Source organism: Gallus gallus, chromosome 12 (genome assembly GCF_016699485.2).
Source record: "Gallus gallus isolate bGalGal1 chromosome 12, bGalGal1.mat.broiler.GRCg7b, whole genome shotgun sequence".
NCBI classification, from domain to species: Eukaryota; Metazoa; Chordata; class Aves; order Galliformes; family Phasianidae; genus Gallus; species Gallus gallus.
Window position 1 is genome coordinate 8,629,645 of NC_052543.1, and position 15,417 is coordinate 8,645,061.

The 15,417-nt window shown below is 39.6% G+C and overlaps 1 protein-coding gene and 1 long non-coding RNA gene across 13 annotated transcripts in view; one reads left to right on the forward strand and one right to left on the reverse strand.

Annotated features, from left to right (window-relative positions):
- Positions 1-15,417, reverse strand: part of ARHGEF3 (Rho guanine nucleotide exchange factor 3) — a 113,408-nt gene that overhangs the window by 17,535 nt on the left and 80,456 nt on the right. For 2 of the 12 annotated variants that reach the window (XR_005839154.2, NM_001030595.2), the window contains exon 1: positions 13,996-14,263. The exons of the other annotated variants lie outside the window; for them this stretch is intronic. Coding sequence is in view for 1 of the 2 variants with exons in the window: in NM_001030595.2 (NP_001025766.2) it covers positions 13,996-14,091 (96 nt within the window). In the remaining variant the exon portion in view is untranslated. Of the gene's footprint in view, positions 1-13,995; positions 14,264-15,417 lie in introns of those variants that run through there. 12 annotated transcript variants of the gene reach the window in all.
- LOC124417171 lies at positions 13,316-14,332 on the forward strand. The gene is made up of 2 exons (XR_006931362.1): positions 13,316-13,500; positions 13,816-14,332. It is a non-coding gene; the product is annotated as an uncharacterized LOC124417171 (long non-coding RNA).

Here is a 15,417-nt window from a genome sequence, read left to right on the forward strand (position 1 = left end):
AGAAGCTGGCATGGCTGCTGGCAGTGGAAGGAAGGATAAAGAGACAAATATTTTATTACAAGAACTTATTCTTAAAAAAAAAGACACTTTCAGCAGTGCTTTGCAACTGATGTGCTATGATAACTTTGTCACGGAAATGAACATTCTCAAATAAAACTGAGTTTCCTTCTTTGCTTTCCAGTGCTGCCAGTATGTGATTTTATTCATTTAATTGTATTTCAGTCTAGAAAATATGATTCAGACCAATCTGTAAATGTCTTTTGAGTTCACGTTCATACACAAATACCTGTTCATACTGACAAACACATTAATAACATTTTCATGCTTTTTTTTTTTTGGCTTAAAATAAAAATATATATATATCTACTGGAAAGCAATATTTTTCTTTTCACATATACTTGTTAACAGCTCTTATGCCCTATACATAATACATAAGCACTTCATATATCATGTCCATTGTCCTGCAGATTTTAAAAGCAAACCAACAAGAAAACTGCAAACAGAAATCATAATACAAGAAAAAAAAATATAGTGTAAATACATAAAAATAAAACAGTTACCCTTGGCTTTCTAACCTCCATCTGATATTTAATGGATCTTGAACAGCACATGCAAAAGGCAACTTTTGACAGAAAAAGAGGCAAACTTTCCAACTGATATTAAAAAAAACACTCAACATCTTATTTCAAGGGCATCCCAAAGCAGCTCAGCTTTCCTTTTCAGTCATGCTTACAGAGTTTGTGTAGGCTTCCTATGCCTCCAGTTTCCTAGATGTATCTTTAAAAAAATGAAGCACGCCTATTATGCTTTTGTTCAGAAAGGCAAATCCTGGAAATAATGCAGATTTATCATCCCTCTTGATAGGGGGAAAAAAAGAAAAGCAGCAATGATCATCATCTGTATTACAAGCAAGAAAATTTTCTTCCATCAGAACCACAACAGAGAAAAGGTGAGAAGCAGCAGCTATGTATTTAATTTACTTCCCAGCAGGCAGACCTGGAAGTCCATAAATGCCTGCTGAAATGAGGGACAAAGTGTTAAACCCTCAAGCAAAAATAAAGTATTCGTCCACATATGAAACTCAGTATTAAAGCATTTTATCAGCCTAAACCAAGCTTCTTTATCTTCACCAATGCACTGCGAGTGATATCCCTTCCTTCCAGCAGTCACATCTTTGACACAGGTTTTTGAAGGAGTGTTATTTTTATGTCATTGCAGCATCGCCAGCATATCTACACAGCTCCGAACCCCTGAAGAAGAAAAATCTTTGAGATTCATCTGTAATTCTTCTCTAATTGGTGGCTCAGCCATCAGCTGCTTCTTTCTGATGACTACTCAGAATGCCAGTTCTGCGGCACCAATGACATCCCATGGCAGAGCCCGCTTGCTGTCAGCTGTGCTGCAGTGCAAGGACACCAAGACCCAGGGAGGCAGCCGGTGTTACACCAGCAGCACAGCTTTTGCTAGCAGCAAAGCAGCAAGCATTGCTTCAGAGGAAGTGCCACACCTCCAAAGCAGAATCTGAAAATCAAGAGTATATGAACTTCAGAGAAAATAAAACAGGAGTAGGACTAAGAGGAAAAGATTTCTCCTCCTTTACTGCTAAGCATATTTTCTTTGGTCCAAAGACAAAACAGATACAAGAAATAATAATAATTACATAGCTACAACATAGCTTGAATGTTAAACGCTCCCCAAAGTCTAGCAGACACATGCATTGTGAACTATAATTCATAATTTTGCACAAATGGTCCCTCTGTTTTTACTTCCACCAGAACTAAGTCTAGGAACCCTTGGATACTTTTCTGTGAAATATACTGACAGCAAAAGAGATAACCCAGGAAGTACAGCAGTGCTTCACTGCATCTCCGCACCATCATTTGCATGCAACACAAAGGCCTGAATCAATCTTTCTGAGTAGTGTTTAAGTAAAAAATGGTAAGTTTGTTCTTTCTTGCCTATTTCTGCATCTGTGTGGATGACAACAGCCAAAGTTCTTTAATGACACTGTGTGCCCTGTGGGGCACACAAACCTCAAGCAGTTGTGAAAATTGAGGCACAGCATTAAATAACCCCGGAGAAAAATCAGCCTGAGTAAAAAGAAGGGAAACCATCTTTCTCTTGAAGAGGGAGAGGAAGTGAAAAGAGGAAATATGATTTCCCCTTCTTCATCTCAGACAGTCCTAAGACTGCCTGAAACCTGCACTGTCTACTAGCCAGTGATGCCAGCAGGCCCAGGGGAAACACAGTACAGCCCTTCCTTTAAAACTCCCCCATCCATTTCAAGGAGAAAACTGTCCAGGCAGTGACATACATACACATACATACATATACACAGACACACACACACACCTCAACATATATATAAAACTAATGTTATTAACATTTATGTTTTACTAACCTTACTGGCTACATAAAATGATGCTAAAGATAAGAAATACCAGTTTAAGTCATTATCAAAAAGCACTATACTCTTCTATAGGTCCCTGCTTTAAGCCACCAGAGGTCAGCATCTCACCCAGTTGTCAAAGGAAAGCTAGAACATCACTGAGTGAAGGTGCATCTGCAAAGGTCCTACCCTCACATTTTGTCATTTACATTTCCTCATGTAGAGCACCATATGATCTCACACAGAGAAATCTGATCAGAATTCAAAAGAACGAAAATTCATAGCACATATTAGGAATTCATTGTTTCAGTTATGAGAGATCAGCATTTTTACAGGATTCTAATATAACCATTTAAGATAATGAATCAATAGTTTCTGAATTCTAAGACTTCATACTTCACAAGATATATTTTCAGACCTAATTTGTAAATCAGAAGTTCTTTGTTATGGGGAAAGCTTTCTGTATACTTCAAGTGTGACTTTCACCCCGCATTAGAAACAGTCTGGTAGGTTATGATATTCAGCTAGAAGTGAGAACTCATCCAACCTTCAGGTGTCATATCCCTCTGAGACCTCTAACACTGACTGCAATCAGTACTGAGCAATCCCCTCCATTGTGGAATAATAAAGCTTGTATAAGGAAGGTTCTGACAGTGCAATGGAAACAGAATTCTACCAGAGCAGTTCCAAAACTGTAGGATAGTACTACTGAAAGCCTTACACACTCTTGTCATGGTCACAGCTTTTCTTTTGCATGGACTACATCTGTTCTGCCCTACCTCCTCCTTTACTTTTCTCATGTTATCTGCAAAGCCTGTCCAAACCAGCGACTCAGAGAAGATGAACTACTGAGACCAATCATCTGTACAGGAAAAATTCCAGACAGGTGCATAAAAAAGTGGGTTTTAAACAGATGGCTGTTCTTCTAATCAAAGGCTCTGCACTTCACAACCAACAGACCAAATGGAAAACAGAGTGTGTGAGCTGTTCTTCTCTACTCAGATACTGACCAGAGTCTGCGCTTGCACATTAGTCCAAGATCAGGGGGTTGCACTCCAGATGCTGCTTCCCAAACCACTTCAGCACTGTTTGTTTTGTTGTTTGTTTTTTTCCTAAGCTGATTGTGGTTAGGAATTCATATTGTGTGTTCATTTTTTCACTATTATACGTTCTCTGAACTTATCTGTGTTTCTGGTTAACTGGAGGTCCTGCAATACAAATATTTGGGCTATGAATCGAAGCAGACAGGAGCTCAGAATAGAGCAATCCCAGTATCCATCCAGCAGGAAGCAGTCCCTGTAAGGACACACTGTTCAAGAAGAACAAACATTAGATTCTAGATCTGGGTCTCTGTGCTCAAAGGACTTGGAGATCCCCAAAGTCATGAGTCCCCTGACCTGGGAGGCTGGATAGGAGAACTACAAAGCAGATGGGATTTAGCAGCTGGATCCACTGGGAACTGGGCCAGGTTAGGACAAAAAAAATTCAGGAGTAACAATTCTTACCTGACCTTTTAAAGTCAATATTGATATTTTAAAAAAATAATTTCAGAGCTTTGAAATAAAACTGAATGTTAAACTGCACTGCCAGAGTCACAAAGGCTTGCTGAAACAATATGGCAAGTTAGGAAACAAAAGATCCAGGCTACAGTTTGGAAAAGTTTCCAAAATGCGGGGCTGGTATATGTGATGTTAATCTGACAGTGCTTTAAATTTGATATAAGGCTAAATAAAGCTGAGGGAAACATGAGTGCAGAAACTTCAAAGGCTGCACAGTCCAAATGAAGCCAAATTAATACCTGACTAGACTAGAACAAAGAGCAGCTGGCTTTCAGAGGGAACTGTATATTTGAACTCGAGATGACTTCAGTAACATCTGAATATTTGAATTCAGAAAGCAAAAAATTAGAACTGGAAATTCCATATATATATGCATCCTCAAAAAGAACTCCCAAAACGGAACTGAAAAACAGGCAAATCTGTGTACGAGGTCTGGATGGTTCTGGAAACCATAAAGTAAACATTTCAAATAACTGCTATGTTCTTCTGAGAGAACATTTTTTATCTATTCTTTTCATGGGAATTGACAGCAAGAAAGATTAATCACAATAGCATAATCATCATCACAAATTTATGACAATACCAGATAAGAAGTTGCAAAGATGCCATGCCTACCATTCTTCTAATGAGGCATGAAGGACACTGCTTCATTGCTAATTCATTCTGTAGATGATTATATCCTATAAATATGCACACTGTATTTGTAGCATCTTTTACATATTAAACTCTAACCTAAAAGACTGCTGAACAAGAAAGGAACCCTCCAGATTTTAACATACAGCTCTCCAAACATCAGCATTCTGATATGAGGTGCTGCTTTTTAGAATTATAACGTGGTAATTTCAAAATGGCATGACTTTAACAAAGGGAGCAGTTTTCTATCATTGCTTTTGTTTAACAGACATAGATTACAATTCAGAAGTCCAAATCTTTGCATGCAGTTCCTGAGGCAAGCAAAACATTCAACAGCCACAGAATCATATCAAAGCAGTAAGTCCTTTGAAGAATTAGGCACTTAAACTAGTTGCAGTTAATGACAGCTACACTGATGTTATCATTTCTTCATGAGCAAAATCAGCATCTAAGAATTGGATATATTGTAACCAGTAACACAGTAAGCAGATTTGAAAAGCTTTCAGGACGGAATGGGGGGGGGGGGGGGGGGCTGGCCCTTCTCATTCTCTTCATCCACAGAGTAAAATTATTCTTTTAGTAGCATATGTAAAGAATAGAGCTCCTCCAAAGTTCAAAGTAAGCACCTTCCTGTCAGGGTTGATTTAAATCTATTTAATGATATTGATTACTTTTCTATCACTGTCACTTGACAAGGCCACCCACAGCTTAATTATCACACTTGGATGGATAGATAACTTTAGCAAAGATTGATCTTAAATTTCCAGCAAACAGAAGGAAAGGAAACAAAAAGGACTAGGCCAGGCTCCCCTTGCATTGTTCCCAGAATATCAGAGCCAATGACCTGGATATCACATACTGCAGGACACAGAAAAGTAGTCTAGGTGCCATATAATAGACCTTCATTTGCTTCAGTATCTCATTTCAAAATTCCTACACTCTGTACTCCTGACCAGCGAGCCACTGATTTCCTCCCAGTGAGCAGTAAAAGCAAATGTATAGTCACCACTAGCATGATTGGTTTTCCACCTGACTCTCTCATCTCTTATCAGCAACTTCAACAACAGCCTACATAGCAGGGAACTGCTGCTGAGTTGGACAAACAAGGGAAAATATTTCCCTGAGGGCTCGTTACACTTTGTCTCTGGCCCATGTGCAGCTCTACTGTGATTGCACTGTGTTGATTTTTCTGATTGTATTTGAAACAAATAAAGTTAACCAAAGGAACTCGCAGATTTTTTAAGTCAATGTAGAAAACAAGTGCTACGTGGAAACTTGAACAGGAACTTAGCATTTTAAAATATTGGAACTTACTCCTTTTGCCTTCAAAGGCAAGCTAACCTTCTGTCAGCGCACACACAAACCAGCTGATACTGGCAATGCTCACTAAAGGCCGCTTACTGGCGTCAATATCACACTGGAGTTCAAGGACTCCCAGAACCAACGGCTTCTTAGATAACTACAGCAAATAGCCGACTTGAGTTTGCTCACTTTCTTGACCTGTTATCAAAGATATGACAGGCACTTTTTTCCCTTTTTATACACTGTCTGCTTGTGAACCCAGACAACCACATATCTGAAGTATTAATTCTGTGTTTGGGAGCACTTGTTAGTGCAAAGATTTTAATAGAAATTAGTCTCAAAGGAATTAACTCTGTTTTAAATGGAAGACTGTAAGCTGAAACAGCACAGCACCCTTTGTTTCAAACATAATTCACAAGTGGTGCCAGCAAACTAAAACAGAACCGCTCTGTTTGAGACTTCATATTACTGGCTGAATTTCCATACTCCTAAAGGTTATTAGTTTTTAGTTAACTTTATAAGAGTAAGTCAACATTTGTCATGGCAGGAAGCCCAACATTATTATTTTTATTAGTCTGCTACTATTTAAATTGGCCTAAGATTAAATGGTTCTAATAAATGCCCCCAAAACTTGGAGTTCAATGAAAAAAACCCCACATTCAAGCTCTGTTCCACAGGATGTTATCAATATTTAACCTTCAGCAGAATTTAATAAAATGCAAACAAAGAAGGTTAAAATAGAAAAAGCAGCCTATGTTACAACAGAGCCTCTCACTATAGCAAACAACCTAAAAATAAAGCATGCCATGCAACTCACGTTTTGTCCCTTCAGACACAGGTAAAACTAAAAGTCGAACAACATTCTCAGGAGCTATTGAAGCCGACTAGAGACTGTACTTTTTAATGCATGAAAGCAGAGAAAATTTGCCTTTGCTTCATAGTATCTTAGAAACAGCCAGCAAATAAAGTAAAATCCAGAGACATTATTTTTTAATCAGTACTACAAAGAGCACCTGAACTTACAGGTCAGGTACGAGGAAAAGCCGTATAGAAAAGTGATGTATTCTCATTTGTAAGGTACAGTTTGCATCAGGCTATGCCATCATGTGTACTATCAAGGACTGGTCCCTTCCCACAGACAGGCTGCTATCATTCACCACCAGCCCTCAGACCTCAGATTGCATTTGCCATATGTGAGACAGAACCACTGAAGTGTCAGCAGCATAGGGCCAAATTGTGCCCAGCTATCCTGACCAATAATTCATTTGTCTGCAAAATCCAGAAATCAATATGCCTACTAGCATATAGGAAATGAAGGCAAATTAACAGAGAAACTTCACACCAAGGTAAATTAACATAAGTTACAGAAATTCTGTAAAAACCCAGACAACTAACATTGTCTCTATTTAAAGCTGCTTGTACAGACTAAGACCTCACTTCTGGAACAGGCTGGATATGAAGCCAGACTGGCAGTTAAGAAGCAGACATGTTACAAAAGAGTACTGCATGGAACCATAAAAGCAAGCTGTTGCTTCAAACTGACGTTGAGCAGAGCAGATCAGCAATTCCACATGTGGTGGTTTGATGTTTCCACGCTTAGCTCACTGCAATTATGCTGCACATGAACATGAAATACATCAAAACTGCAACTTGCTAATGTACCATTAAAAATGAAAAGAAAATAACACAGACATTTATGAAGATCAAAGAAAATTCATGCCCTGCAATTTATCTCAAAATCTTTTGGCCACTCTGGCTCCGCACCCATTTCTGATGTGCCACAATGTGCCACAGCCTTGGGGTTACCTTCCTGCACTCCCCTGTACAGGTTAAACATGGTAATGAACCCAAGGCAGCCCATAGCTTCTATTGCACATCCCTGTACTGAGGATACTTGGGTCCAACAAAAGGCAGGCTGCCCTAAATCCTAGGGCTAAGATTTCTGCCATATAGGAGATGTCAGTAGACAATGGACAAATGAGAACATTCTGGAGATGCAAAAGAATTCTGAGCCACTGTTTCAGTGTTTAAAGCCTAAATCTTGGCATTGTATTAGATCCTGAATGGATGGTCAGGAGACTATCCTTACCCTGAAGAATTCAAGTCTTAGTTTCCATGACTTCAAGACACCTTTTTCTTTGTTTAGTTTTCTAGCTGCTGGTGTTTGTACAGTTCTTACAACTTGAGGTTGAAGAAAGAACATTTGCTAACAAAGATATGTAGCAGTACTTAGATAGCAAACACATCTGTCTCCATCCCTTCTTTGTGGTTATGAAAAACATTTGTGTTTAGATGAGAAAACTAATCCCAATCATGAAATTCTTTTCTCTGCACACATATAAGCCTCAAGGGATATGAGATTAGTGCAAGTTAAGGAAGTCATTTTTGAGGGATCTCCCTGTCAAAATACCGTAAATACATCTTGAACTTCTTGAACAGCTCTTGAACCACTTCTGCTTCTCTCTAACTGTGTTTTTCTGTTCTTAACCACAATCAGCATTAACTTTGATGTTGTTCAAGATGCTCAAAAGCTTTCATGTCCCTACGGGGGACATGAAATTTTATCTTAACCAGACTGATCTTTCTGTACATAAACTATTCAATTTCAAGCAAATACGGTATTTCACAACTCTTCCCTGACATCCCCCCCAGTTTAAATAAGTTTGTTAACTACATAAACTTGCTTTTCCAAAACATTTAGCATGGGTAACTACAGTTTAGCTTAATAATTATTGAGAACAAATAGTACAGTATTTCAAAGACTTCTTGCAACTCATACAGCTTACTCTCTTGTGATGGAGAGAAGATTAAATGGAAAGAGTAAAAAAAAATACTGAAATTGAATATTATAGATTTAAAATATACAGATACATACAAGAGGATTCATTCATTAGATAGACAAAATTCTGCAGCAACCCCAGGAGCAGACATCTTGCCTTGTTCATTTTGTTTACCTTCACAAAGTAAAAGATTTTGTTGTTTACAGAGGCAAATACCTTTTAAGATCAAAAAGGATAGAGAAGGAAATACAACATGCCAAACATGGTCACTGAAGAACAACACAGAATTCTATTGAAAGAGAGGCACTTCACTTTTTGTTTTTCCTAGTATTTTATAGGCTAATTCAGATACATTTATTTTTGTATCTACGTAGATCCACTAAAACAAAACATATTATTTAGGAACAGGAATTTAACCTTTGTAAAAATAGCCTCTGATCTTATTAAGTTCTTAATCAAAATGACCCACACTAATTCACTCTTTTGGTCAACATCAGCACGTTATCTTTTTGTGTTGTTACACTCCTGAGTCAGAGAGTCAGCTACTAAAAACTAATTATTTGAACAGACAACAAAGTTATTGACAGTAGTAAGTTGTAACTATTGTAATGGTCATTTTATGGCATACAAATACATTCCTCACAATTTGCACTTCTGATGAAGAATGAAGAATCAGACTTCCTTATGTTCCTGATCATGCATTAAGTGGGAATTCCAGCACTTAAGGCTAGATTTTCCTGTGTGAATCCTTTAGCCTTAGTGGGTTATCTCTGCTCCCACTCCTTTAGGAACATCCAAATGGAAACTGAATAATCAGCTATAGTCACTTGATAAAACTTTTCCATGTAACAGAATGAAACTATATTTTGCATAGCATCAAGAGAATACTTGAGAGTAGAGCAGGCTCTACTCAAGCTTCCTACATTCATGCCATACCCACATTACAGATCTCTTTGGGTTATATCTGTATTAAGAAACTTTCTCATATTAATGTGTTTAGGACTTCTAACATGTTTTTATTTTGTAGAAACACAGAATCATTAAGGTTGGAAAAGACCATGAAGGTCATCTAAGTGCAAGCACTGACCCACCCCCACCATACCCACAAACACGTCCCTCAGTGCCACATCCTCACGGTTCTGGAACACCTCCAGGGACGGTGACTCCACCACTCCCCGTGCAGCTGCGCCAATGCATCACCACCCTTTCTGAGAATAAATTTTTCCTAATACCCAACCTGAACCTCCCCCAGCACAACATAAGGCCATTACCTCTCCAGTAATGGCATGGGTAATAAACACATCATGCAAAATTGCAGGTACTACTAAACACCTCATACTGTTAACTACACTTCAATTCTGTTATATTTGGTAGCTGAGAAATAGTTCAGCTAAATCTAGTCAAAGTTCCTTCATATTTGATTAAACTCAATGTTCTACCTTTTTTGCCTTTTTTTTTTTCTGAAGAGTTGTAAAAAGAGACGTAAAACAACTGTGAAAAGCTTCCCTTCATCTCAATTATTGTGTCTATATTTGCTCAGCACATAATTTTATTAGTTTTCCTGGAGTACTCAAAATTATGAGCACATCATTCCCTTTAAACTTAATTAAACTGGATTAGACTCACTGGAGATCTAATTTTGTTTCCAGTAGCACTAGAATTTCATCCAGTAGCAGAACGTTACTAGCACGTAGGAAGACATATGGATGAAAACTGTGATGTAATGTAACATTTATCATACTATCTGAAGAGCCTTCCATATTGTTTGGGTATGTTACCTCACACAACCTCAAAGACTTGGTTGTCCAAGTCATACAAGCTTCTAAATCTCCATTTCAAATCAGCTCCTGACTATTATACAACATATTCATTATATAAACTAGTAGGTTCCAATCTCACCATAACAAATTCTATTACTTCAAGGATAAAAGGAAATCAGATAAGATCATTCATACTAAACTATGCTTTACAGGAACTAAAAACTGTGATTAGAAAATTGCACATGCATCTCATCTACAGAACATCGGCTGTATCACCATTATGCTACTGTCATCATCCCAGAAGACTGTGTTCCTATAGGAAACCATTTGACTTAAATGAATTACCACTACTACTGTATTGGTGGGCTCCATCATGTGCCTGATTTTGGTCCAACATCTGCATTTAGGCACAGTCATTCCCAAACACAATTCCAGACTTCACATTATGAACAACGTGCAGATTTATGTATTTGTTCTATAAGGTCACAGATACTCACTGGGTTGCTTCCAAGCATGACAGTCAAAATACCTTTAACTGCATCTCTCTAATTACATTTAGCTAAAATAGAGACAGCTCTGCTATACTTAATGGCTCTGTGCCTCAATATATGCCCAATTTGCCAATTTTGTATAGGAAACTAAAAGTTGCCTTTGAACACCACACTCACCATATAAAGATCTCATAATGAGCACTCATAAACTGCAGTATATTAGGTGTGCAGTGGTTCTGGGTATCCAATTAACCTTACTGACATCCATGAAACTAATAAGCTGTGGCACAGCCTGCAGTGTCACTGTGCAGGTGAACAACTAAGACTTGGCTTCTGCCAAACTCCTCTGCTTCATTAGGCTGAGATTTCTGAGAGCAGTTTTTTTTTTTTTTTTTTTCCTTCTTCCACCATTTCTTCAGAATGGAATCTATATTCAGCACCTTTCACTAGTTGTCTGTTGTCAAAGCACATGCTTCACCATTAAGTCTCACATGTGTATACGCACTCTGGTGAGCTTATAGAATATTCCTCATGTGTCACTTCTCTGATATTAAACAGTATGAAATTATTCAAAAGATAAACTGAAAAGCAATAGAAAGGAGACTATATTCCCAGTTCCACATAGCTGTTTGCCTCACACCCTGAAGTACAGGGGTACACAATTAGAACTCCCAATCTCACCCTGTAACTGTGTGTGCCGCTCCCCTGCTGCCCATCCAGCACCTGGGCTTCACTGTTGCCTTTAAAGGAGCTGATAAGGAAGCTTGCTATAGCTGCTGAAACAGCAGACAGTACATCACAGGAAAGGATGTGGGTTTGATTTTTTTATTTATGTTTTTAAATCTTGAAGCAAGTAAATTTCAGTTTTGTCAATTCTTTTCTTATTCTTTACTTGTCTTACAAAAAAGATGGAAAAACCCAAAACCTCTGTACCATTTACACTTCAAATTGCACTACAGTATTTTTCTGAGAGGTATGCAATGATGTACATAAAGGTCTTATTCTGTTTTCTATGTTAACTCATTCCTCAGGCACTGCAGTGTTTTGCTACCCTTTAGTATTTAGTATTTAGAGAGAAATATGATAGCAGGTACCAGAGTTTTTTCTCTGATTCCAGATTTTTACTGTTCCCCTACATTTCAGACATTTTATTAGTCATTACTTTGCAACTGTGGAACTTCTACAGAATTCATGCTGAAGAAGATAAAGTGTGGCTTAAATACTGTAAGGAGGAAACCTCTGTTCTCCTTTATGCCGCTAACACATTCCTCAGAAACACCTGTGGTTTCCCACTGCTGCTCTACACCCAAAAGTCTAATAGAAAAGAAAAGAATCAATCCATTGCCGGTAAGCTTCTGCTTGCTACTCAGAGACCTTCAGCTGGAAACGTGATATTTCAACAGTTCTAATAAATATGCACATTTTCTGCCAGCCTTAGTTAAAAAATAATGGGGTTACATTACATCTGGTGTAGTAACACACAACTGTGTTAGGAGGCGCCCAATAGCTTTCTTTTCATTACTAAAGGGTGGAGAAAAAGCTTAACATTCTATTTGAAGAAGAAGAGAGAATTTTCCCCAAAGCAGACAGACTGTAAAAAACAGGTTACATGCATCTATCCTCACAATTCCTTTCCTGAAGTGCATTTATTTTTGCTTCCTTAAGCAAATTTTTGGAGTGGCTGATGAAGACAAACAGAAGAATGTTTAAAAGTTCATTTCTCAAACAAGAAAAAGGCAGAGTCCAGCTACCCTCAGAAATCAGCCTGAAAGCACAGGTTGAATTTTCTAAATTATACAAAATACAAAATGAAAGGTTATAAATCCAAAACAACTGCTTGCAGGCTGTGACTTTGATTGATCACATGTGTCATGCTCTGTCATGATCTGATTGATCACAATTCCTCATGCTCCAAGCTTTCATTGAGATCTTTTCTATGAAATTTGACTACACTTAAGCTGCCCTTCCTAACTGTAAAAGAAGACTCCAAGTCTTTCCATTTGACAATTCTATTCATTCACAAGAAGAAAAAAAGGAAAAAAAAAAAAAAGACAAAAACCATATTTCTTAAATAGTAGATAACCTTAAATGAACTATTCAGTGCTTACCAACCAGAGCTTTACATGAAAGCACACACAATCAGGGTGCTAACTTTAAAAACACAGTTGACAAAATGTCCATTTTGTTAATGGCATGAATTAAAATCCTTTATGTAAAAGTACATTGAAAAGCAAGAGTGCAGAGTCTTATTAGTTCCTGGCTTAAACAAGGCCACTTGGCTTACGTTACATTTAACTGCCGGAGGTAATTAAACATTGATGTAGTTGTATCAAATGCACTCAGTGTAGTAAGTTGTCAAGTTACTCAGCAACCAAGACTAATGTAAAAGCTAGACACTTTCAGAAAGAAGTTTGCTTTCCTCCAGCACAGCTAGACAGACTCACTAAGGTCACTCCTCTCTCCAGAGCAGAGCACAGAGCAGACTAAACACTGACCTACAGCTCTGAAACCTTGCACAAACGCTGCGCCTCAGAAGTTTCCACTGCTTATGAGACTTTTGCAAGCAAGTTGAGCATTGGTTAATGAGTAAGTTAACGTTAAGTCACGTTAAAGGATTTCATTTTAAGAGAGTAGAAAACCTGCTGATATGGCAGGGTTTGGTTAGCCATGCAGATGAATTAATTTCTTGCTTTAGTTCTTGTGGGAAAAAGACAAACGAAGTGCTTTAGGGCATTGTTTTCCAGATTCCTTCACTGTCAAAAGAATATAACCGGTTCTTGTGTACATTTTATGACCTGTAAGTAATGCTTAATAAAATACATATAAATTACTTCAAGCAACGTATCTGAAAGAGACATTTATCAACTAGCCCCCTAAAAGATTAACTTCATTTCCTTAAAGTGACAGATGAAAAGATCTACAGCCGTTACTCCTTGTCTTATTCCAACGTTCAACGTCTAGAGAAAGCAACAAGGAAGGCATGACAAGCCAGGACCGCGCACAGCAGCGATTCCCCAAGCACATCGGTCCCCCGAAGCAAGGCAGAACAAAGTTGCAGCCGTGCCCCCAGCAGATAAGTACCTCCGTCTCTTTAGCCGGGCTGCTCGCCGCCTCCACATCCAAGGCGCAATTCGCCCTCTTGACCGTAAGGTAAAAAGGGTAATCCTTGGCCACCATCGCGGCGGCGCGAGAAGCGGTTTCGGGTGTCACAGCTGATTCTGTCCGAGTCCAAACAGCGAGGACGGGGCCGAGCCGGGCAGGCTGACGCGTCCCGCCCAAAGCTCCAAGCGCGTGGCCCGGGGCTGGCGAGCAGCGGCAGGCAGCGAGCAGGGAGCGGGACGCGGACGGCAGACGGGCACGGAAGGCAACAGCCGACCGCCCCTCAGCACAGCCCGCCCCGCTGGGCGGGAACGGCCCCGCCGCCTCAGGGAGAGGCGGAGCTGCGCGAGTTCCCCCACCGTACGCGGCCGCCCGCAGGGCCGGGGGAGGCGGCGGATGTGGCTCCCTTTTCTCTCGGCTAAGCTGTACTCCCTTAAGGACGCAGCAGCACTGTTATAATAACATATATTATAAACTGAAATTTCAACCTGTCCTTGCCGCTTGCTTGTCGTGGAGTAAACGCAATTCTATTATTGACCCGCTGTTGGGCTTTCTTGACAGCTGAGTGCCTGACAGAACTTCACGGCAACTAACAGCCCTCCCCTGAGCCCCTGCACTCAGGTCTCACAACACAGTTTACATTCCTATGGACGGCAGCGGCATCCGCATCCTGTACATGTGTGCCACCGCACTGCTCACTCGGGTTCTGCTGTGCGTTTTTTCTGTTCGCCCACATTGTTGCTTCTTCCTGTCTGGCAAGCAGTAGTTTGTTCCCTATGTTTTTAAAGTTACGCTGCTATTGTTTAGCCTAAGAGCTCCCATACCCGCACCCCTCATTGTAACCAGCTGAGAGAGTGGTAAACACCTCTGCAGAGCATGGTACACAGAGCCTTTCTGGGCCCGTGGAGCCAGGCACACTGTGTGCGTGATGCCTTCCTCACGACAAAGGTAGTGAACCTTTCCTGAAAAAGAGAGGAAGGGCTGAGGGGCCCTGTCTGTAATAACGGGATTGATCAAACAAAAAGCGTAAATGGAAGACAAGGAAAAGGAAACTGTGACTAGGAAGCTGGCTGGAGAAAGAGGGAAGGATATTTTCAGCCAAAAGGAAGCAGCACAGCTGAGGATAACTTTAGAGTCCGACAGAATTAGCCGTGTTTTTAAAGGTAGAGGTATGACGGATCCTGCTTTACAAGCATTTATTTTCCCAAATGTTGTTAATCAGACAGCAATGCCTTTAGAAGCTTATTCACATGGCAGACTTACATCAATGCTTCCTTTGACCTCAACATCCCAAGCACACAATGTCTATCACAACTTTCCCAGATCTTTTCAGGAGCAACTGCAGTAGAGCCTGAGATGGTCACCTGTGAAACAGATCTCTCTCAATTTTGTAATAATCTGCTC